General features: G+C 41.1%; 2 protein-coding genes across 2 annotated transcripts; one reads left to right on the forward strand and one right to left on the reverse strand.

The window, feature by feature from the left end:
• Positions 1 to 11,553: 11,553 nt before the first annotated feature.
• LOC108957241 (isoflavone 3'-hydroxylase-like) lies at positions 11,554 to 12,003 on the forward strand. Its single transcript, XM_018867565.1, has one exon. The coding sequence runs from the start codon at positions 11,554 to 11,556 to the stop codon at positions 12,001 to 12,003; it is 450 nt and encodes a 149-aa protein (XP_018723110.1).
• A 5,916-nt stretch (positions 12,004 to 17,919) lies between these two features.
• On the reverse strand, positions 17,920 to 20,936 carry LOC120286775 (putative receptor protein kinase ZmPK1). The gene has a single exon (XM_039299271.1). The coding sequence runs from the start codon at positions 20,902 to 20,904 to the stop codon at positions 18,478 to 18,480; it is 2,427 nt and encodes an 808-aa protein (XP_039155205.1). The 5' UTR covers positions 20,905 to 20,936; the 3' UTR covers positions 17,920 to 18,477.
• Positions 20,937 to 25,308: the final 4,372 nt, after the last annotated feature.

Genomic DNA, 25,308 nt, shown 5'->3' on the forward strand with positions numbered 1-25,308 from the left:
AATGATTCATAATATTTTGTCTTTTGTGTAGTTAGTTAAGCCATGTGGTGTACAGCACACGTAGGCACACATCATCTAGCGTAGGTCATTTCTCCTTCTTTTTTTCTTCTGATAAAAAAATTCCCATGGTCCAAGACAGCCCATGCATCCGCAATAATATTATCCACAAAAAAGTAAAACTAGAGTTTTATAAAAAAATAAAATAAAATTCGAATAATGATATGTTCGGTAATATGGCAAATTGGGTTGATAGTTTGATCTAGTAGGCCACATTTAATATCCAATAAGATGGTATCGTATTATTCTATATATATTTCCTAAAGGGGTCCAAATTAAAAATTCCAAACGATGCCCCCATTTGCTTTTGCTTGTTCAAAAGAAAGCAATCACACATGAACAGACAATACTGGAAACATAATAGGACAATGAGAAAGAATAAATAAACCCATATTGCACTTAGTTTTGAAGTTAGGGTTAAAGTTCTTTCCTTTTTTGGTACATAATGTTTCTGGGCCACATTATTGTAGTCATAAGCAATGAATGTAGAGCAGAGATAAAAATGGATAGAGGCAATGTAGAGTTTTGTACACCATTTTTATTTTTATTTTTTTTTGGCATTGACTTGGACGTTAGTCGGAGTCAACCATCCGGTCAATGCTTTTCTAACATTTTTTTATTTCGTATTTTTTTAAATTATTTATTTTATTTTTCTTTTTATCTTTTGTTTTTTCCATCGCCGGCCACTGTGAGGGAAAAAAAAGAAAAAAGAAAAGAAGGAATAAAAAATTAATAAAAAGCATTTGAAAAAAAATTAGAAATTTAAAAAATTACCACATCAACATTTTCGTTTGCAGGCCAATCAAAATTGGCTAGATGGACTGAATTGGTATAAATATAAAAAATTTTAGGACTAAATTGGCATAAGAAAATGTTTATAATTGAATTAACACAGTTATTATTGAGTTTTGACATTCAAATCAAGAGATAAGAGTATTTTAGATCATGCACATTTTATTTTAGGAATTTTTAAAGGAAACTATAAAAGGAATATGTTTAATAACACATCTCCAACCCTAGTCTCTATATTATTTCTTGTTTTGTTTTTTTTTTTCTGTCTTCTTGTTAGATATTTAGATCTTGTGGCTTACTAAATGGTTTTTAGAGTTTTTTGAATTGTACTTTCGTGCGCATTTTAGAAGATAGTGAAATCCCTCTCTCTCCTCGTGGTTTTTCCCATTTTGGATTTTTCACATAGATCTTGTGTCTTCTGTGATTGTAATTTTCTTTCATCCTTTGCTACTTCTTCTTAGATTGGTATATCTTTGATTGGCATATTTTCGCAACAAATTGATGTTAGAGCGAAGAAATTTTGTTTTGTTTTGTTTTTTTTTTTTTAGATGGCATCTATCAAGTTCAAAGTGGCACCATTCAATGGCCAAAACAAGTTTGGGCTATGAGGGATCAAGATTAAGGCGTTGTTGCGTTGAGAAGGTTCAGTTAGAGCCTTGGATGGAAATTAATCTGACGATATGACTACAATTGAGACTGAGGAGATGGAAGAAAAGGTGCATAGCACTATCCAATTGTCGTTGTCAGATAAGTTGCTTCACAAAGTCATGGATGAAGAAACGGCTTTGGGATTATGGAATAAGCTTGAGAACCTTTACATTAAGAAATCTCTTACGACAAGATTATTTTTGAAACATCGTCACTACATGCTAAAGATGCAAGAAGATACTCCTATCCAAGAACATCTAGATGAATTTAATAAAATCGTTATGGATATGAAAAATCTAGATTTGAAGTTAGATGATGAAGATTAAGCCCTACTTGTCTTATGTTCACTGCGGAGCTCGTATGAGAATTTTGTGTATTTTATGCTGTATGGAATAAATCCATAACTTTTGAGGATGTGAAAACCTCGTTGAATTCCATGGAGATGTGTACAAAATTGAATGCGAGTAGTAGCGATGATTAAACTAATGGCTTAGTTGTTAGGGGAAGGTCGAATCATCATGATAGATGCGATAATATTAAAAGGGCGTTCAAAATCTAAATCAGGCAAAAATAAGAATAAAGTAGAATATCACTATTGTCACAAATTCGGACACTACAAAAGTGAGTATCCAGTGCTTAAAGCTAAAGGGAAAAAGTTGATGGAGAATTCTGATTTGGCTAGCTTGATGAAAAATAATGAGTTTGCTAATGCAGACAATATTCTTACTGTTGTCTTCAAATTGTCATGTCGATGATGCATGGATTTTGGATTCAGCATGTTGATATCACTTATGTCCACATAGAAATTGGTTCCACACATATGGGAAAATCAATAGTGGTTCAATTTTGATGGGTGACAATACAGTTTGTAGGATTGTAGGTATTTGTATGGTGCATATTAAATGCCATGATAATGTAGTAAGAATTTTTGGCAAACATTAGGCACATCCTAGATTTGAAGAAAAACATTATTTCATTGAGCACTTTAGATTGTATTGGATGCATGTACACAGGTGAAGGTGGAGTTTTGAAAATTTCAAGTAGCTCCTTGATTATGATGAGAGATAACAAAAAGAAAAATCTTTACATTATGCAAAGAAGTATCATTGTGGGTTCTTTAAATATATCATCTTTTTTAGATTCTGAAAAATCAATGTTGTGGCATATACGGCTAGGCCACATGAGCGAAAGAAGAATGACTATCTTGAGTAAACATGGTTTATTTTGTGAGGATCATATAGTCTCACTTGACTTTTGTGAATATTGCATTTTCGGAAAGCAGCGTAGAGTTAGTTTCAGTACTGTGGTGCACTTGACAAAGGGCATAGTTGACTATATTCAATCCGATTTGTGGGGATCAACATAGATAACATCTAAGAGTGGTGCAATTTATCTTCTAACATTTATTGATGATTTTTCTAGGAAAGTTTAGATTTATATATTGAAGCGTAAAAGTGACATTTTTGATATATTTAAAAAGTGGAAGAAGTTAATAAAAAATCAAACTGGAAAGAAGATAAAGCATCTCAGAATAGACAATTGTCTTGAGTTTTGCAGAGGTGATTTCAACACGTATTGTGAAGATTTGGGGATTGTTCAACATCGAACAGTCAAGTACACAGGGGTAGTAGAGCGCATGAATTGGACACTTTTATAGAGAGCTAGATTTATGCTCTCTGATACTAAACTTGGGAAAGATTTTTGGGCTGAAGCGAACATGGCATGTTATTCAATGAATTGTACTCCTTCAACTGCAATTGAATGTAAGACTCCTAAGGAGGAATGGTCAAGTAAACCTTCTGATTATTCTGATTCAAAAATATTTGGATGTCCTGCTTATTATCATATAAAAGAGGGTAAGTTTAAATTTAGGGTCAAGAAGTGTTTTTTGTTGGTTAAGCAGATAAGGTTAAATGATATAGTTACGGTGTTCTGACCCTCAATCATCAAAGTTTATAATTAGTAAGGATCTTACCTTTGATGAAAATCCTATAATTGAAAAAATAAGGTTGTTACTGAGTTTACAGGTATTCATGAGGAGAATGTTCGGAAAGATGTGGAACTTCATGTAGAGGATCCATAGAAAATAGTTGTAGATGTTCTTGCTTAGTCAGAAAGTAACAAAGAGCAACAAGATTTAGATTCTATCATAGAAGAAGTATAAGAAATTGAGCAGTCTCAAAGTTTGGCTACAAGGAAGGCTAAATGACAAAATAAGCCTCTCCGAAAGAATGGTTTTGTTGATTTGATAGCATATGCTTTTACAGTTGTTGAAGAGTTTGGTATTGAAGAACCTTTTACATCCCACGAAGTTACTATTTGTTCTAAATCTGAGAAATTACTTCTTGTGATGAATGGAGAGATGGGGTCTCTTCATAAGAATCAAACTTGGGATCTTATGAAATTGCCTGAAGGCAAAAGAGCTGTTGGATGCAAATGGATCTTCAAAAGAAAATAGGTAATGTGAAGATTAAAGATTTAAGGCACGTTTAATAGTGAAGGGTTTTAGTTAGAAGGGGAGGATCAATTTCAATGAAGTGTTCTCTCTAACTGTGAAACATAGTTCCATTTGTTTGTTGTTTGTGTTACAGTGGACATGACAGTTGTATGTCCTATAAGAGACTGTATGATGGTTCTTTTATTTATTTATTATTATATGTGGATGACATGCTTATTTCAACGAAAAACATATTAGAGATACAAAATTCGAAGAGGTAACTTAGCTGGAAATTTGAGATGAAAGATTTTGAAGCTACCAAGAAAATTTTAGATATGGAAATTCATAAAGACAGACAGGTTGGGAAGTTATGGCCTTATTTAGTAATGTTTCTATTTCTCCTAATTTCTAATCTTTTGTTCCCCGGAACAAAAAAAGAACATAAATTCATTTGGTAACCTCAATTAATTTTTGTATAATTTGAAATAGAAAATGTAGCCAGAGAATAGATTTGAAATAGAAACAAGAAGTGGAAAAAAAGTAGTTTCTTGTTTCCCGGAACAATTTCTAGAAATAAGTAATTTTTTTCTTTTTTTTTCTTTTCTCTTCCTTGCTACCCCTCGCCCCTCATCATTGCCCCTTGCTGTTCGGCCACTGCCATTGGCCGTCGGCCGACCACTGATTGCTATTGTCGATGGTCGACTAACCAACTACCTACCATTGCAGCCGCTCGTTGGTTGACCATCAACTGCCTACCGCCGTAATAGCCCGCCATCGCCGGTTGACCACCTTTGCCGACCGCTGTCATTGGCGGGTGGGCGGTAGTCATCGGCTGTCGATTGACGGTTCTTTGGATTGGCAAGGAAGAATAAGAAAAGACAAAAAGAAAAAAATCTTAAAAAATTAAAGGAAATAGAAATTTTATGGATCATACCAAATATATTACTATTCTTTTTCCATTCTGAGAATAGAAATTTTGTATAGTTACCAAACACATTCTTTTATTTGGAAATTATTCCGGGGAATAGAAATAGAAAAAGACTATTTTTGAAAAGAAATTGTTTCTCGAAACGGAAGCGTTACTAAACAGACCCTATACCTCTTGTAAAAGAAGTATATTGAGAAAATGCTTGAGCGCCTGGCATGAAGAATGCTAAACTGGTAAGTACTTCTTTGGCGTCCCATTTAATGCCTTTTGCTTCTTTGTCATCTAAAAACTAAAGAACAGAAAGATGAGATGTCTCGAGTTTTATATTCTAGTGCCGTGGGTAGTTTCACATATGCTATGGTTTGTACTTATCCGGATATTTCATAGGCTATTAGTGTTGTGAGTAGGTATATGGCACATCCGAGTAAAGCTTGTTGGTAAGTTGTGAAATGAATTCTTCGGTACATTTGAGATACCTCATATGTGGGTTTGGTCTTTACTAGAGGTTGTGACATAGGACATTTGGTTGTTGGCTTCGTTGATTTTGACTATGCAAGCGATCTTGACAGAAGGAGATCTTTGACAAGTTATGTTCTTACGCTTGGTGGTTCCGTAATTAGTTGGAGAGCAATTTTGCATAAAACAATTGTTTTGTCTACCATCGAAGGAAAATACATGGCAGCAGCGGAAGTGGTAAATGAAGCTCTTTGTTGAAGTGTTTGGTTACAGAAATTGGTGTGAAGTAAGAGGGAGCCTCCATTATCTTTTGCAAAAATCAAAATACAATCCAGTTGACCATGAACATGATATATCATAAGAAGACAAAACATATCGACATATGGTATTACTTTGTACGTGATAAGGTTACTAAGGGCACGGTTACAATGAAAAAAGTGTTTATAGTGGATAATCCGACATATATGTTGACTAAACTAGTTCCTTTAATCAAGTTCAAGCATTGCTTGGACTTGATCTGCGTTTTTTCCATTTGAGTTCCTTAGGTGGAGTTGGTGGCGTTTCATCCCTTGTTTCCTACATTGAGTATGCTCATGTAGGCTTAGGGGTGTGCATCGTCGATTCCGCCGCTTTGGGGTGGCTTTGTATGGTCACTTTTGGTGATGACGGAAAGAGGTCTTGTAATGTCTGGCATAATGCTCTTTTGTAGATTTGAAGTCAAGGTAGAGATTTGTTGAGTTTTGGCTTTCAAATTAAGAGATAAGAGTATTTTATACCATGTACCTTTTATTTTAGGAATTTTGAAGGGAAATTGTAAAAGGAATGTATTTATAACACATCTCTAACCCTAGCCTCTATATTATTTCATGTTTTGTTTTTTCCTATCTTCTTGTTGGATATTTAGATCTTGTGGCTCACCAAGTGATTTTTAGAGCTTTTAGAATTGTGCTTTTGTGTGCTTTTCTGAAGATAGTGAAATCCCTTTCTCTCTCTGTGCTTTTTCTGTTTTGGGAATTCCATGTAAATTTTGGGTCTCGTGTAATTTCGATTTTCTTTCATCCTTTGCTATTTGTTCTTAGATTGATACATCTTTGATTGATGTTTTTCCACAATAGTTACAATAGGCCTGAAACTTATTTAGTAACTTTCTAGCACAAAAAGTTAGAGCCGACCTATAAAACCTCTTCCCGCTTACATCTCTCCCCATTCTCTCTCTCTAGCTCTGGATCTTTCTCCACAACGTTGGCCTCCATCACATATTATTGATGGAAGACGTGTGGGTGTTCATCCTCTTGGCATCCTCCTTCCTCTTCCTTCTCTTCCTGTTCAAATTGCAGAGAAGCAACAAGAGAAACCTCCCGCCGGCCCCACCTTCACTCCCTATCATCAGCCACCTCCTCCTCATAGAAGAGCCTATCCACCAGATCCTCTAATCCCTCTCCAACCGCCACAGCCCTGTCTTTTCCCTCTCCTTTAGTTCTCAGCCTGTCATTGTCGTATCCTCGCCGTCCGCGGCAGAGGAGTGCTTCACTAGGAACGATGTCATCCTCGCCAACCACCCCACATGTTCACGGGCAAGATCATGGCCTACGACAGCACCACCATCGGCACCGCCCCCACGGCCCCCAATGGTGCATCCTTTGTTGCTTCACGGCCCTCGAGATCCTTTCGCCGCACCACCTTGCCGGCTCCCTTGCCGGTTGACAGGAGGAAGTCGGAATCCTCGTGAGGAACCTTTACGAGGCGGCCTCCTCCACATGGAGCAGCGGTTTCACAAGGGTAAAGATGCGATCGAGGCTGCAGGAATTGTCCTTCAACATCATCATGAGGATGATCTCTGGGAAGCGCTACTCCAGGGTCGCCGTCAATGCGGGCGACGCCAAGGTGGCCAGGCGGTTCAAGGAGGTGATAAAGGAGGAATTTGAGCTGAGCGGGACAGACCCGGCTGATTTCTTGCTAGTGCCAAGGAAGGTGGCAAACTTCAAGGGGAGGAAGCGGAGGATGGTGGACGCGGCCAAGAGGTGCAATGTGATCTTGCAGGGGATGATAGATGAACTCAGGTTGAGAACGAAGAAAAGCGACGGTGGCCGATAGGTGGAGAGCAAGACGATGATCGATTCTATGCTGTCGGAGGGCTACTTGGACGACATCATCAAAGGCCATATCCTGGTACGTGTATAACACATGCTCTATTGACTTCACTTACACATGAATAGTGCTATGTTTATTGATTCTTTACGACTGGGGGTATGTGATTCTTTACGCATGTAAAGGCAAGCAAATTTTAGTTTATCATGGGGATACCCTGAAATGGACAAAAAATTGACTCCTTCCAAGGCAAAGATTGTTCTTAAATCCTTGTGCTTGAAAGATTGTTAAGGGTCAAATTATACATATACCTATATGAATCAGGATCGTTGGCAATGACTTGTTTTCTTTGGATACCAAAAATCTAACGATCTATATTACTTTAAATATATTTTACTTTGCTCCATAGAGTTTGAAACCGGTTTCACAGGGTACCGAGGAATTTCCTCCTTTTGTATTGTATATTCTCTTAAAGGTCTTATTTAACTTTTCTATTTCAAGTAATAGGGTCTTTTTTCTTAGCCATTATTATATGACTCAAATTGATGCGAACCCAATGCTAATGCTATATCATTGGATCTCATGTGAAATCTATTTCATCCAACGGTACATGTGAGTGGGGCTCACATCTAATGACTCACGTGTAACGGGATTAAGCTTGAATTTTTTCATTCTTGAATGTTAGCCGCTATGTAGATTGTTGTTCATTAAAAAGATGAAGGAGGAGAAAGGTTAGAAAGAAAGAGCTCATATAAGGTAATGTGCATTAAAATATCAGTTACACGAGTCCATGGATCTTTGGTCATGTGTGCAGTGAATGGCTTAAGTAGAATTCTCATTTTCTTTTCCTTGAACTTTCGCATGTTATCCAACTCCAATGGATTCAAGCCGCTCAAACGATAGAAAAGTATGTCGTTTAAAATAGAAACAAGTACATACAAGTCTTAAACCTATTACATTTGTACCAATTTAATCTTAAACTTTTCAATTTGACAAATTTAATCCTAAATCTTTTTGTATTGGTATCAATTTAATCAATTTGGCCAATTTTGATTCAAAATTGCTAACGTGCTACCGACCATCCTACGTGACACAGCCAAGACGACGTTGACATTTTTAAATAATTTTTTAATATTTCTTTTTCTATTTTTAAATTATTTATTAATTTTTTTTCTTATTTTTCCTTTTTTTTTTTTTCTTGTTCTTTCTCCTTTGCCCTTTGGCTGTATCAGCCATGGCCAGCAATCAACCACAGCCGAGGGCCCACAAGTGTGTCATGGCTTGGGCGAGGGTGACCCTCGCCTGTGGTTGGCGAGGGCTGCAATGTCCTCACCAACCCTTGATTGTGGCTGAGATCGGCCACAAAGCAAAGGAGAAAGAATAGGAAAAAAATTAAAGAAAAAGATGAAATTTTTAAAAAAGGACAAAAAAAGCAACAAAATTAAAAATTATTTTAAAATGTTAACATTAGTGCTAACCGTGTCACGTAGAATGACTAACATCCACCTCAGTAATTTCCAATTTAAATTAGCCAGATTAATTGAATTGACATAAGTGAGAAAAATGTTTATGGTTAAACTGTTTCAATTAAAAATTTTATGACTAAATTCGTATCAATATAATAAATTTAGGACCTTTTTGTTATTTTTTTGTCAAAAATAATTTGCCACCATCGACAAGCCACCGTGGAAAATTGACATGGTGAAAAGCCACACCGATCGGTAGGGGTGAGCAGCGGTTTAGGGTCGACCCTGGACCGACCACTGGACCGGCCCAACCTGCTGGTCTGGTTCGGTTCCCAAGGGGGACCAGGTTGGTCCTTGGTCCTGAAATTTCGGGACCAACACTATGCGGGTTCGTCCTCGGTCCTAAGAGTTTTGGGTCGGTCCAACCTTGGACCAACCCCGTATATTATATTATATTATTTATAATTCTTTTATATATTCAAACCTAAGTAAAATGTCTATTATATTATATTATATTGAGATGTTTTATCAATAGCACTAATAGTAATTTCAATTTAAAACTTTTGTTAAGTATTAATTATGTGTTGTTTGTTTTGTTTTCAAGTGCTTAGAAGTTCAAGTGAATTAACAAGATGTGAAGTTATATATTCATGATTTATATTAAGTATTTTGAACTTTTTATGATTTAATTGTATTTTACTAATGAATTTTAGCTGCCCTTTGCTTTTCAATTTGTGTCAAATGGTAGAAGTTTTTGAAGAGTAGAGTAGTACACCAGTTGCTACGGTGATTTGCTAGTCAAGTGGTGTGAAGCTCATTTTTTGGTTGAGTAGACTCTACATGATCAAATGCTAGTCAAGTGGTGCGAAGCTCATTTTTGGTTGAGTGGACTCTACATGATCGGAAAACGCTTTTGCATATGGTGTTATAAATATTAAAGATAGATGATTACAATAACTTTCCATCTTGTCCCATATCTCGATGAGCGGTTAGCAGATATGAAATTTCTATTATTGTGTCATTTTAAATTTGTTAAATATGTATTAGTATTTTATAGTTTAGTTGCACAATACCGTATTGTTGATGAATGTGTAATTTGAATTTGTAGGTTTGCTTTTTTAGGAAGTATAAAAATAAGACAAAAAAAAAATTATCGATCGGTCGAGTTGACACGGGAACCGGACCGAACCCATTGGGTCGGTCCGGTCCTTTGGTCCCAAGCTCAATAGGGGGTCCTCGAGTCTTAAAAATTGAGGACCGACACACGGGTTGGTCCTAGGGTTAGGGGGTGGCCCGGACCAACCCGGACCATGCTCACCCCTACCGATCGGAGGCAAACTTTTGTTCAATGGTGGCGTGCCCATGGAGGCAAGATACTTTTTCACGCCATACTCTGGCAGGGATTGACATTCGCTCGAACTGATAGAATGGGGATTGATAGACCTAACTAGAAAATCCACGCAAGTTAAATGATTCGATCAGGGAAACTCATGAAGTACAGATAGTAGCTATTTGAAACACTTCCATGTCTACATGATACATAAAATAGGTAAATTTTGCACTTTACATGAACAAGACTATAATAGCGGCTGATTATTGAGTCTTACTTAAACTGAATCTATTCCTTTTACATTTGCCTCTTTAAGTACAATTTGCGGCAGATATTGCTAAGTGCAGGCACAAACATCTAACAATAGAATGGGCCATATCCCTCCTACTCAACCACTCGGACGTCTATGTAGCATTGACATGGAGATGCGATACGACATAGCACGATACGTCGATACGTCATTTATAAAAAAATAGAGAATTTCGATACGTTCTGACATGCTATGTATTAAATATGTTTTTAATGTAAATGCACAAATAAATAAATAAATAATAAAAAAGAGCCTAGAATTAATTTACACTAAAAATATTAATAAAATATTTGTTAAAATCATTCATTGACATGGACACACGATAAGTGCATGTGATTTAATATAAACTACTACGAAGATCGATTGATGTCTATGTCAATAATTTTCAATTTAAATTAGTTAAATGTACTGAATTTGTATCAATGTGAAAATATTTAGAATTAAATTGGTTTGACTAAAATGTTTATAATTAAATTGGTTTGACTAAAATGTTTATAATTAAATTGATACCAATACAAAAGATTTATGATTTTTGGGTACCTTTCTGTTAATAATTTTGATAATGCGCAGCATTACTTAATAGTTAATACCTAGAAATGTTCTGAAAGCGTGAAAAGCTTAACCCCATGTACCCTTTAATGCCTCCAACCTCTCACGTCTCTCTTCTCATTCTCTCTCTCTCTCTTCTCTCTCCCCAACGCGGCCTCCAACCCATGTTGTCGATGGAGGATGCGTGGGTGTATTATCCTCTCGGCATATCCCTTCCTCTTCCTTCTCTTCCTGTTCAAATTGCAGAGAAGCAGCAAGAGAAATCTCCCGTCGGCCCCGCCTTCCCTCCCCATCATCGGCCACCTCCTCCTCACATAAGAGCCCGTCCACCGGCCCCTCTAGTCCCTCTCTGACCGCTATGGCACTGTTTTTTCCCTCTTCTTTGGCTCTCGGTTCGTGGTGGTCGTATCCTTCCCGTTCGCTGCCGAGGAGTGCTTCACCGGGAATGACGCCATCCTCGCCAACCGCCCCTGCATGCTTGCGGGCGAGATCATGGCCTACGGCAACACTACCATCGGCACCACCCCCTACGGTCCCCACTGGCGCAACCTCCGCCACCTCACAGCCCTCGAGATCCTTTCTCCGCATCGTCTCGCCGGCTCCCTCGCCATCCAGCAGGAGGAAGTCAGGCTCCTGGTGAGGAGCCTCTACAAGGCGGCCTCCTCTGCCCAGGGCGGCGGTTTCACAAGGGTGGCGATGAGGTCGAAGCTGCAGGAGCCGTCCTTCAACGTCATCATGAGGATGATCTCTGGGAAGTGCTACTCCGGGGCCGCTGTCGACGCAGGCGACGCCGAGGTGGCCAGGCGGTTCACGGAGGTGATAGAGGAGGAATTCGAGCTGAGCGGGACGGACCCAAGCGATTACTTGCCAGTGCTGAGGAAGGTGGTGGACTTCAAGGGGAGGGAGCGGAGGATGGTGGACGTGGCCAAGGGTCCGATCTAATCTTGCAGGGGATGATAGACGAGCACAGGTCGAGAAGGAAGAGAAGTGATGTCGACGGCGGCCGAGAGGATGAGAGCAAGATGATGATCGACACCATGCTGTCGGAGGGCTACTCGGACGACATCATCAAAGGCCATATCAATGTACATGTTCTATTCACTTAATTTATGCATACACGGTGCCATGTTTATTAATTATTGGATTCGGTTGAATTTGACTCATACCCTTCATTTAAAAAATAAAATTACTCAATAAATAAGATTAAAAAAATTAATATAATTAAAAATAGCATCTTGATTATATAAAAAATGAGAGGCAAGCAAATTTTAGTTTTTCATGGGTATACCATGAAGTGAACAAAAATTTGACTCCTTCCTAAGCAAAGATTTTTCTTTAATCCCTGTGCTTGGAAGATAATTTAGAATCGAAGTATACATATACCTATATGAATTAAGATAGTTGACAATGACTTGTTTTGTTTGGATACCACAAATCTAATGATGGATATTAATTTAAATATGTTGAACTTTGCTTGATAGAGTTCGAAACCAGTTTCACAAAGTATAAAGTCATCGTGTCCTTGTGTATTGTATATCATCTGAAAGGTTTTATTTTTCTTTTCTATTTTGAGTAATAGGGTCTTGTTTCTTACCCTTTATTCAATGCTTATGCTAAATCACATAGATCTCATGTAGGGTTTATCTCATCCAACAGGGCATGTGAGTTGCGCTCACATCTAATGATTCACATGAACCGGGATCATGTCTGAAATTTTCTTTCTTGAATGGTAGCCACTATCTAGATTGTTGTTCATTAAAGAGATGAAAGAGGAGAAAGGTCAGAAAGAAAGAGCTCGCATAACGTAATATGTGTGAAAATGTTAATTAGTCAAGTCCATGGATCTTTAGTCATGTGTGCAGTAAATGGCTTAACTGGGATCCTCATTTTCTTTTCCTTGAACTTACACATGTTTTCCAACTCCGATGGATTCAAGCTGTTCGAACCATAGAACCATTTAAATATTAATTAAAACCGAAAATAAGAAAAAAAAGAGTATGTAGTCTAAAATAACTTGCCATCATCGACAAGCCACCGTGGAAAATTGACATGGAGAAAAGTCATGCCGTTCGGAGGCAAATTTCTTTTATAATGGTGGCTTGTCCATGGAGGCAAGATCTTTTCCACGCCATACTCTGGCCGAGGTTGACATTAGCTCGAATTAATAGACCTAATTAGAAAATTTATGCAAGTTTAATGATTTGATCAGGAAAACTCGTGGAGGATAGGCAGTAGCTATTCGAAATACTTCTATGTCTACACGATGCATGAAACAGATAGAGTTTGCAGTTTACATAAACTGAATCTATTCCTTTTACATTTGCCTCTTTACGCTTGAACATCATGGTTCTTCAATTTCGAAAGCTAGTTTGATCTATTTTTGAAAGAACTAAGCATATACTTACTTAATTTTTAAACACAATTTGCGGCAGTCAATGTTAAGTGCAGGCACGGACACATCCGCGGTAACGATAGATTGGGCCATGTCCCTCCTGCTCAATCATCCGGATGTCCTGAAAAAAGCTCAAGCAGAACTAGATGACGTCGTTGGTTGAGACCGTCTAGTTGACGAAGCTGACACCCACAAGCTGCCTTGTCTTCATAACATCATCAACGAGGCGCTTCGATTGTTTCCGCCAGGGCCGTTCCTAGTGCCTCATGAGTCTGTTGAGGATTGCATGGTCAGCGGGTTTGACGTGCCCCGAGGCATCATGATCTTGGTTAATGCGTGAGCAATTCAAAGAGACCCAAAAGTGTGGGATGATCCCACAAGTTTAAACCGGAGAGGTACGAGGGATTGGAAGGTGATCATGCATACTGATTGTTGTTGTTTGGGATGGGAAGGAGGAGTTGTCCCGGTGCTGGCCTTGCCAATTGAGTGGTGAGCTTGGCTTTGGCGGCGCTCATTCAATGCTTCAAATGGGAATGAGTTGACAAAGAGCCAGTGGACTTGTCCAAGGGGATAGGACTCACAATACCCAAGAGAGAGCCATTGGAGGCTTTTTGCAAAGCGCGTGAATGCATGATAGCTAATGTTATTACACAGCTTTAAGAAGGTCGTTCTCTAATGATTTACTTTGGTCATTTATCTCCAATATTTTTGGATGATCAAATAGACTGAAAATAGGAGTGACTATGCAGCTTTAGGCCAGTGCAGCTTTAGGAATGATCGTGAGCATCAGTAGCATCCTGAGGAGGGCTATCCAGCTTTAAGTCTCTCTCTTAGGAGAAAAATGCTGGTTTATATAGATATTGGCAACATTGTCCATGCCTCTCTCTCTATTTCCGGCATTTGTTGTTGCATGGGTAACTGATATATAGTTGGCCTGGCAAACTGAGTTACCATGGCTTGTTGAGATCCGTTCCAAAAAGAGAGTTTGATGGAATTCGCAGATAGACAAGGGATGTCCAAAACATTCCAAAATGAAGGGTTTAAATATGACATGAAAAAATTTAAGTAGTGTACAGCTTTAACATCCCTAAATAATTAATGGACTAAGTTTAATCTCCCGAAAGATTATAATATGGAGATTCTTCTAATACGATAACTCGAATGAATTTAATTTGCAACACTTGAAGTCATGTGATAAGTATTGTCTCACTCGCATCAGTTGGTTAAAAAATTTGGCTGTTCAGTGGTTGGCCCATAGACCGAGTTCCAAATCCTTTTAATACCGGATTTGAATTTTAGATAATTTTATGTATGAATAATATCCCTAAACTGTAATATATCGGTCAAGGCCCCTGAAAGAGCGAAATATTATCTGCCATCTGGGCCTATGGCGTGACATGAACAACGAAGCGTCTCACATACACGATGGTGGGACCGCAAAAACCACTCCCACTTCCACCGACGCTGCAGCCTCTACATGAGGCAGGCTAACCCCCTCTTTGGGAGGTTCTAGTTATAATACTGACAGATCCGGCGATGGCGATCCGGGACGGGCAGGTGCGGTGGGAGTGATCGGAGACTCTTGTCGCATATGGGTCTTCGAGTTTAGCAAGTGATAGGGACTACAATGGTGTTTTGGCATTTCAGCGTCTTCCCAACGCTCTACCATGAGCTAAGGGATGGAATTATACATCTGAAGCTCGTCATTGCATCTCAGTTAACGCTGCAATCGAGCCTATTGTAGTCGATTGAAGGGAATTACCGGCGAAGATCGATTGAATTTTCTTCGAACACGCTTCCTCGGATGCAAATTCAGGGAGCGGGGTCTCCTCTAGCTCTTCTATCTTGTTCCTCGAATGACTTGTCTACCAACTCCGTACTGCCCTATGGACCAGCCGCTACTCGATCTTTATATACTTACTTAGAAAAAGGAAGGGATAGAGGAAAATGTCACCCGTCAGACATAATGTTTTGTTTTGTACTAGTGGGTGCTAATTGGAACCCTAAAATAAATTTGACAAACAGGTGATTATAAATTAAACAAGGTTTGGTTTATGGTTTATCAACTTGTGAGTGCATGAATGATGCGTGCCAGCTCCTTAGAGCAAGGTTGAAAAAGATTTTTTTTTTTTAATTTGATCAAAACGATAGAACGAACAAATAAATTGCTTGAGAAATAAAGTGCAAGAGCCGAAAATTAAAGGATCAACGGAAGAATCGAGAGGAAATTTGGATGAAGAACACAAAATCAAAGAAAATTTGAATGAGTGAATCTCATAACAATTATTTATTTATTTATTTTAGAACAAGTTGTTAATCTCACAATAAATTAAAGATAGTCACTTAGGGCCTGTTTGTTAAAATGTGTTTATGTTCCCAAGAACACAAATTTTTGTGTTTTTGTTCCCTGGAACAAAAGGAACAAAAACTCGTTTGTTTGCGTTTTTGTTCCAAAAATTATTTTTGTTCTCGAAACATATCCTGAACGGAAACAAGAAACAAAAAAAAAAAAGTTGTTTCTTGTTTCGGAACAAAATTTAGGAACACCTTTTCTCTCTCTTCCATTTTATTCTCTCTTTTTTTCTTCTTCTTTTTTTTCTTTCTTTTTCTTTGGCCGTTCACGGCCTCGGCCATGGTCGGCAACCTCGCCGAGAGGTCGTTAGCCCGGCGAGGCCGACATCGCGCCGGCGGGTGAGCTCGATCTCGCCTAGATCTGCGAGGCCAAGCTCGTCTAGTGGCCGGCGAGGCTCGGCCTTGTTGAGCCACCGTCAGGTCGGCGTCGCCCGCGGTGGCTCGGCGACGCGAGCCTCGCCGTAGCTGGGTGAGGCTCGGCCTCGCCGGGGGCGGCGAGCCTCGCCGTGGCCGGGCGAGCCGCCGGCCCTCGTCGGCCGATCGCCGAGCCATGGCCGAGGCCGCGACCGGCCAAAAAAAAAAAAGAAAAAGGAAAAAGAAAAAGAAAAAGAAAAAGAAAAAGAAAAAAGAAAAATAAAGAAAAATAAATAAGAAAGAAAATAGAAAAAATAAAATAAAAGTATTAAAAAAATAAAATAAATAAAAATTATATAAATTTACCAAACGTGTTTCTATTCTTTTTATATTTCGGAGCAATTTACCAAACGCGTTTTTGTTCAAAATTGTTCCTTGAACCAGAAATACTTTTTTTCTATTTCCCAGAAATAATTTTTAAACGAAATGTTACCAAACGCACCTTTAATCATTTTTCTAAACTCAAAAAAGCATAAGCAGTTCAATGGAAGAAAGGAGACTCAAAATCCAAGTCGGAAGCATATTTATTCCTCACTCAAGACTGTTTCAAAATGATAATCATGCATTTTCTCGAGGTAAACTTCATATCCACACTATAGCTATAGCGTCCTCTTGTGATTAGCCTGTCTCGCCTGTGCGACATGGACATCGCCTTAATAAAATAGGAGTCTAGTCGATTGTCAATTTGTGCGGTCGACTTTAACAACACTTTTGAAAATAAAATTAGCAGGTTAAAGAAAGCGTGAGCTCGAGCGATTCATCGTAGAGATGCCCTTTGGACGACTCCACGTCATTTTGTCTTGACAGAAAAGAAATATGTATACGGATTTGTTTGCGGACCGTGCTGCTCTCAATCAATTATTAGTTGTCCCTCATTATATTTTACTTTATCCTAAAAGAACTCATCAGCATTCCGGTCGAGTCCTCCAAGATGGTACTCATCCCCTCTCTTTTATCACGTAAACAAGGTCAACTTGAGAGAGAGAGAGAGAGAGAGAGAGAGAGAGCTGCCAGCATTGATCAGATCTACAGCTCTTCTCAACCAAAACCCAAATTAATTTGATCCTTACCTTCTATGATCATGCATGTGCCCTTGAGCATATGGATATAATTTGACCGCAGCCCTAAAAAGCTTAGTTTCTATCTTATGATTGAGCGAGTTCACGTATAGTATGGACAAGTTGCAGAAACTTGCCGACATATGAGCCGACTAGGTTGGATAATTTATAAAACTCGTGTAACGGGTATGATGGATCGGATCCATATGAACTCGAATCCAGGAATTAGATACAAATTCGCTAGGGATGAAGCGCTTTAGGAGGACAAGTCGAAGAGAATCGAACCCGCTTTGGCTTCCAAGATCTGTGTAACCGGCCGACAAATGAACGGGGGACAGAATCTCTGGTTATTCTCAAGAACGCAAGCTGTGACTGAACCTCGTTCAAAAATATAAGTTAAACTTCGCTAAGTTCTCGTTGGACTCTGTTGCGATATGGTGAGCGATCGAACAATAATATAAACGAGAAAAGAAAAATAAATCGGACACCTTGATTTACGTGATTACGTCGTAAAGACTCCGCGTTCGCGAGAAAGCGGCCGGTGAATTTCATTTATAGATCAAACGATACAAAAAGATTACACACTTAAATCACTCAAACATTCTCTCGGTGTTTTCCAAACCCCAATTTAATCCAAACCCAAGTCACGGCACCAAATTATCAAACAAACTCAAAACAAACGCCGAAAAAGAACTCCTTTTCTTGATCGCGCTTCAGCTTGAAGACATGCGACTCCTCCTTTTCACTCGTACGGGTGCAGCAGCAACACCCCGAAAAAAGACCTCTTTCGCGGCTCCCTTCCGCGACTTCTACGTAGGGTTTCGGCCAGCACTCCAGCAAAGAAGAAACCCTCTTATACGTGTGCCCAAAGTCGAGGGCCCACCGCCGTTGGCTTCTTACGCGTGAGGATTCTCCTCTTTTATTTGCGTGAGTGCGTGCATGCCCAGAGTCAAACGGGCCCACCACTTCTTCAACGTGTAGAGAACTTCTTTCCCTTTTATTAATTTGTGCCCATTTGGACCCCACCATGGCTCAATAAAATTTTATTCTCTTTTCCAAGCGAATCGCGTTTTATAAATGCTCAAACTCGACATATTTTAACAGACTCCATATCTTTTAAGCAACGAGACGATGCCAAGCCAACACTGCAGATTTAAATACTTTCAGAAGCACCTGTTGCACGTCACTCTGCACCGAAATCTAACCGTCATTCTCCTGCCTCAGGAGCATTTCCACCACTTGGCTCATGGTGGGTCTGGCGTCTTTATCTTCCTCCACGCACCTGAGCGCGACCTCGATTAAGACCTCCATCTTCTTCGGGTCGTAGTCACCCCTGAGCGCCGGATCCACCATCTCTTCCACGCGTGACCCCGTCCTCCCTGTTTCGTTCACTTTGTTCCTTGCCCACGGGATGAGCTGGAGTTGCTTGGCGCCCCCTCCGCTCTCCAACGAGTGGACGCTCGTCGTCGGGCTGATTCCCGTTACCATCTCTAGCATGACGATCCCGTAGCTGTAGACATCCACCTTGGACGTGATGGACAGATTGGAGACCCATTCGGGAGCCATGTAGCCTCGGGTTCCTCTGATCCTCGAGAAGTCCGAATTCGTCACCTTCCCTCGTTCCATGAGCTTGGAAAGCCCAAAGTCCGCGACTTTGGGTTGGTAATCGGAGTCTAGCAGAATGTTCTGAGGCTTCACGTCGCAATGCAGAACCCACTCCAGGCACTCCTCGTGGAGATAAGCTAGACCCTTTGCGGTGCCTAGCGCGATGTCAAACCGCCTCTTTGAGTGGAGCTCCGGCGACGAAAGGTTCTGTGCCAGCGACCCGTGTTCCATGAACTCGTACACCAATAGCCTGTGCTTTCCCTCGGCGCAGTAACCCCACATCTCGATCAAATTCATGTGGTTCACCCTCCCGATCGTGCTGGCCTCGGCCAGAAAATCGGCCTCACCAGTCGTGGCATTGTTGAGCACCTTCACTGCCGCAACCCGATCATCGGACAACAGGGCCCTGTACACGATCCCGCCTGCACCTCTCCCGATCTCCTTGCTGAAATTCCTCGTTGCCTTCTTGAGCTCGTCGTAGGTGAACCGCTTGAACCCGGTCGCAACAAGGAGGTAGCTCTGGTGCGCGGAAGTGACATCCTGCTGGTTCCTAATCAGGAAGAACCACACCAAGAACACCACCACGATCTCGATCCCTCCCACCACGCAGGCGAACCAGAGCATGAAGTTCAACGCCCCGTTTTTGCCTTTCTTGGAGTAAGTCCTGTCCAAGATCTTCACCTCTGGCGTGGGAGGACAACTGTACTGAGTCCTCTTCACCAGTTGGTCCACAGTGAAGGTCTTATTCTTGGGGACCTTGATGAAGAACTCGCCAGTGAAGTTGGGCAGGTTGTGACCATTCAGGAGCTCGATCTTGGGGTAGCAATCGAACGTGTCCCCGGAGCTCGACTTGCTGTACTGGAATCCTCGGCAGTTGCACAGGTTCAGGCAAGTCTGCCGGCACGTCTCGAGAGTGGTGTTAAAGATGGTGTTGTAGTCGTAGCCATAGAAATCGATGTACAGGAGCTTCACGAACCGAATCTCGTCGGTGACGCACCCATCGGAGAAGGTGAAATCGGGCACGCAACCGGCCGACCAGTCGCCCGGGACCTTGGGGACGTACCCAGGCACGCAGGAGCAGCTCCGACCCTTGGCCGGGTCGTAGCTGCAGAGGCTGTTGTTGCCGCACACGCCGTGGATGAAGCAGGGGATGCTGCTGAGCGCTTCCCACGTCACGGCCCAGACAGCCGAGCCCCGCTCGCGGCTGTAGACCCGCAAGTTGCCGTCAAAGTCGAGGGTCATCCTTCTCTGCTTAGCCGCGCCGTAGTCAGAGGTGGAGAACGAGTAGTTGTCGGAGGACTGGAAGCGGCCGAGGGGGTCGAGCACAGCGATGCGGCTGCTGTTGTAGAGGAATCGGCCAAGCTGATTACTCGGGACCCACGGGTACGGCCAGTAGACGCCCGAGATCGACGGGCCGTCGAAGAGGAGGCGGAGGACATTGTCGTTGTCGAAGTAAAGCTTGTAGAAACCGCTCGAGTAGTTGTACCGGCTCCGAGCAGAGATCAGGAACGTGTCTCTGGTGAGTGGCTGCTGAGGCAGGAGGGTGTTGGTCGGCGAGTCGAAGCTCTGCCACAGGACGCCGCCGCTGCCGTCGGCGAGGAAGAGATTCCCGGTATCGTTGAGGCGGAGCTCGGCGGCGGAGCCGGATCTGGTGCCGGAAGACCAGACCTCGGCGCCGGCATCGCCCGCGTCGGTGAGGACGAGGTTGCCCGAGTCGAGGAGGGACAAGGCGGAGCGTCGGCCGTTGACGGGGGCCTCGCGGTTGGCCATCCAGACGGGAGTGCAGTTGGCACCGGAGCAGGAGTGGTCGCTGAACCAGACGGCGAAGCCATAGGCGTTGTCGCCAACGGGGAAGAAGCCAGCGGAGAAGACGCCGGAGGGAGAGACAAGGACGTCGCCGGGGTCCTCGACGGAAAGGGACGCGCGTTTGGCGAGGCTGGGCAGCGCCGAGGTGGAGAGCTGACAAGACTGGAGGAAGAGGAAGAGGAAGAGAGGGAGGAGGAGCGAGGGTGGCGGAGCCATTAGGACTCGGCGGCGAAAGGCGAGTTGCAGTGAATATCGCGGAGGACGATATCATATATAGACATATATGTATATGTATGTATGTATGTACAGTTGAATAGTGTGTGAAAATGAACCAGCCTTTTGGTCAACCTTGAGCAGGTTACCCATAAATGCATGCGATTGAATTGTCCACATGGTGAATGGTCAAAAGAGGATATTTTGGATTGATATCTGGACGTTATCGTGAAATATGGATCGCCATGTCCAGAAAAAGGGACAAACTATGAGGGAGGTCCCTGCCGGTTCTAGCTCACTTTTTGGTCGCCTTGCTAGTTGGTCGAGCCGGGAACTAGACTTGCCGACGGATAGTTTAGTTTTGACTTTCTTTTCAAGGAACTCGCTTTAATAATTGACAGGTCTAAATATCGAAAAATTTGATGTGGCGGCTGGCATGACAATGATAATAATTAGTGAACTTGCGTAATACCCTAGCAAACTACTTAGCTTTATGACTTCTACATTAGATTGACCTACTTTCTTTTACAATAAATAGGTCAACACAAATCTCAAAAACACCATAGCACTTTCAGCTAAACTGTACAAGTAAATACCATTTTGTTAAGGCTCGTGACATAATCTTAATTAGCATTTATATATATATGTTTGTATGTATGTATGTATGTATCTATATCTCCGTCTCTCTCCTGCTCCTCCTCTACTCATGGCCACCCAACCTCTATGCCTCCCCTCGCCGTCGTCACCTATGGATCACTACTGAAGTGTTTAAGGACGACCTATCACTTCTTTTTTCCTTTTCCTTTAAAATTTCTCTTCCGATCCTAAAACTAGAGTAATTATACTTGGCTTGAGATCTCAAATTTCAGACTCTTCTTTTTATGAATTTTCGTCTCCCATTATTGATCTAAAATTTCAGACTTTTCTTTCTATGACTATTCGTCTCCCACTAGGGCATGTTCACGTGCCACCCTCCACCGTCATTTCAGACTTTTCTTTTTAAGAATTATTGTCTCCCACTAGGGCATTTTTGAATTTTCTCATAGTTATAATCTAGCTAATTTGAAGTTGCTTTTACTTTTTTACATTTTAGGTTATAGCATATTTAGGGACTGTTTGTTGATACTAAAAATTTTAAGTACGAAGCTTAAGTGTAAGAACAATATGACTGCTGAAAAATATAAGTCACTAATCTATTTGACATAATTTGATATTCAAATTTTGAATTTACTTTTGCTACTTGATGACTAGCTAAATTGTACAACTAAATAGGATTTTGTTAACGCTCGTGACATAATCTTAATTAGCATAATATCTCCGTCTCTCTCCCCTCCTCCTCTACTCATGGCCATCTCTAAGCCCAACCTCTATGCCTCCCCCTCACTGTCATCACCTATGGATCACTGTTGGAGTGTTTGAGGACAAATTGTCACTCGTTTTTTTTCCTTTTCCTTTAAAATTTATCTTTCGAGGTTAAAACTAGAGTAACTAAACTTGTCCTGAGATCTCAAATTTCAGACTTTTCATAAACTTGGCTTGAGATCTCAAATTTCAGACTTTTCTTTCTATGAATTTTCGTCTCCCATTATTCATCTCAAATTTCAGATTTTTCTTTCTATGAATTTTCGTCTCCCACTATTGCACGTTCAAGACATGCCACCCTCCACCGCCATCTCTACATTTGTTTTGATCTCTCCATGCGTCGATCGATAGCACGGAGAGATTCGTAAGTCAAAGTCAAGACTGATATGATTGTTGTAAAGGCAGAAAAAAAGTTAGGTAACAAGTGCAATGCTTTATGGAAGGTCCAGGCGTATGGGGTCGAGGCGGATGAAGACTAGGTCAGCGTCAAACAAGGCAGCAGTCATCCGATGTGGACACTCTCTACCGCATGATAGGTCCCTCGTTTTGACACGTGGCTGCTTGTCCTAATGGGGATACTCGCCGGACATGGACATGGACAAGGAATCGGCTATAGAAAGATGGGCGCGACGTGTCCAGAGCGTCGCTTCCTGAGAAGTTTCAAAGCATATTAGAAATGTATCGTTTTTTCCCCGATCAAGATTGGCCTGGTTTGGTTGGTTGCTCTTCACTCGCAATATCGAAGTATGAATTAGAGAAATGGTCGAAATAGGAGCCTATTTGGACATTTTTTGAACTCATCAAAGAGCGGACGGCCAAAAAAAATTGAAAGTTCTTATTAAACGCTACGGTTAAATATTCAGGAAAATATATTCATTGAATATGATTTTAGTTTATAAATTTGCCTATTTGATGTGGATGATGTTCTCGATTTGCGGGCATCTTCGAATTTTCTCATAATTATAATCTAGCTAATTTGAAGTTATTTTTACTTTTTTACATTGTAGGTTATAGCATATTTAGGGATTACTTGTTGATGCTGAAAATTTTTAAGTACGCGAAGGTTAAGTGTTAGAACAATACAACTGCTAAAAATCTATAAGTCACTAATCTATTTGACATAATTTGATATTCAAATTTTGAATTTACTTTTGCTACTTGATGACCAGCTAAAGTGACCGTTATGATAAGCACGGACCTTTAACAAATGATACAGGATTGTGAAATTAATATGGAATCTTATGATTGTACCATATGCATGTTTCATTACCACAATTTAGAGGGGTCGGTTATTTATTAAATGAAAAATGGAAGATCCAAAATCAATAGCCAATTGTTTCAAAAAAAAAAAAATGATCAAACTCAATATTATCAACTGATACAAGATGTGTCCATTAGCGACATATAAAATAAGAGATAAATAATTTTGAAATGGTATAAAAATGCGAGCATAAAACCTTTAGGTTTAGATAGATTGACTTGTGCAATTTCTGAATATTGGATGAAGCTTTAGGACCATGGGGTGGGCCTAGACAAAAATTCGATGTGGGATGAGTGGGCGGGCTGTTCCTGGGCAAGGGCCTTGAGACCCGGCCCGACCATGTATTAATTAAAAGAGATTATGAATAATTATTGTTAATGATTGTACTTTGATAGATCATATATTTTTTTTTTTTTTGATAACCTGTGGAACCCGCGCACCGTACCAATACGGACAACCCGATAGGCCGGGTAATGGGGGTAAACCACAGGGTGACGCTAGCGGAGGACCTACCACCTCGACGTCGCACTTAAGATCCGTGCGGCCGGGATTCGAACTCCTCTCTCTCGCAGGATCATGGGAGCACTTATCCACCTGCCACTGCGGGCGGTGGTTGATATTTGTAGATGCTAATAAGATAAAATAAGCCCAAAATTTCGATGTAGTAGAGAAATAATATAGAAACTCATAACAACATTAAATAAATACAAATTTCAAAATGAATTACCATTTGATTTTGTTGACATCTAAATTTTGACGATTTAGTTTATTTATTTATTGCATAGGAAATTAGGGGTTAATTTTATAGCATATAGATTTATATTTGCATTTATTTTGTTATTGGCATTTTATTTATTGGACTAGTGCGAATGGGTTCAAATTAGTTGGACTAAGCTCACGGCGAGCTGAATTTGGCCCAAGCCCACGTTTTCTAATTATCTCGTGAAAAATAAAAATTTTGAAATTTTTCGGGATATGAATCTTTTGGATAGAAGACATGCGTGTGTGAAAAAATATTGCGATTTATCTCTGCGAGATTTGGATTTCGAGAAAACATTTATCATAATCTCGAATTTTTATCAATAGTGATTAGTTGGTGAAAATGTATCGCGGATGTAGATTTGAAGGGGAAATCGAAAACTTTATCTCCTACCCCTATAAAAGCAACAGTGTACGAAGGGGGCTGGGGCTGGGGTTTTCTTTTGATCGAGAAAGGAGAAAAAGTTGAAAAAGTGAGAGAGAGAAACCGGTGAAAAAAAAGCAAAAAGGAAAAAGTGAAAAAAGTTGCAGAGTGTGACGTGTGAGAGGGAGAGAGAGAGAAAAAAGAAGAGAGAGAATCGTCTTCTTCCTCCTGCCGCTGCCCTGTTCGTGCCGACCTTGCGCCCGCACCAGCTGCCGCGCCTCCACCATCGCGCCGCCGTCGCGCTGCGCCACCGGTCTCGTCGCTCCACCTCAGCCCTCGACGACCACCGTGGCGCTCTCCGACGCCCAACAGATCTGCCCCGATCCACACGAGCTCGCGCCGCTGCTCCGCACTTCCGCTGGCCACCCCTGCTCCCGCTCCGACTGACCTGCGACGCCCTTGGACGCCGAGCTTCTTCACACCCAGTCGACGCCGCAACCCATTTGCTCCCGCGGCTCCGTTAGTCGACTCCGCGACCCATCTGCTCCCGCGGCCCTGCCAGTCGATGCCGCAACCCGACAACCCGCGATCCGCGCTCCAGCTCCGTCGCCTCTGCGAAACTGCTGCTGCCTCGCCGATCCGCTCCACCAACCAGACAAAG

The sequence above is a fragment of the Eucalyptus grandis genome, chromosome 8, assembly GCF_016545825.1.
Source record: "Eucalyptus grandis isolate ANBG69807.140 chromosome 8, ASM1654582v1, whole genome shotgun sequence".
NCBI lineage: Eukaryota > Viridiplantae > Streptophyta > Magnoliopsida > Myrtales > Myrtaceae > Eucalyptus > Eucalyptus grandis.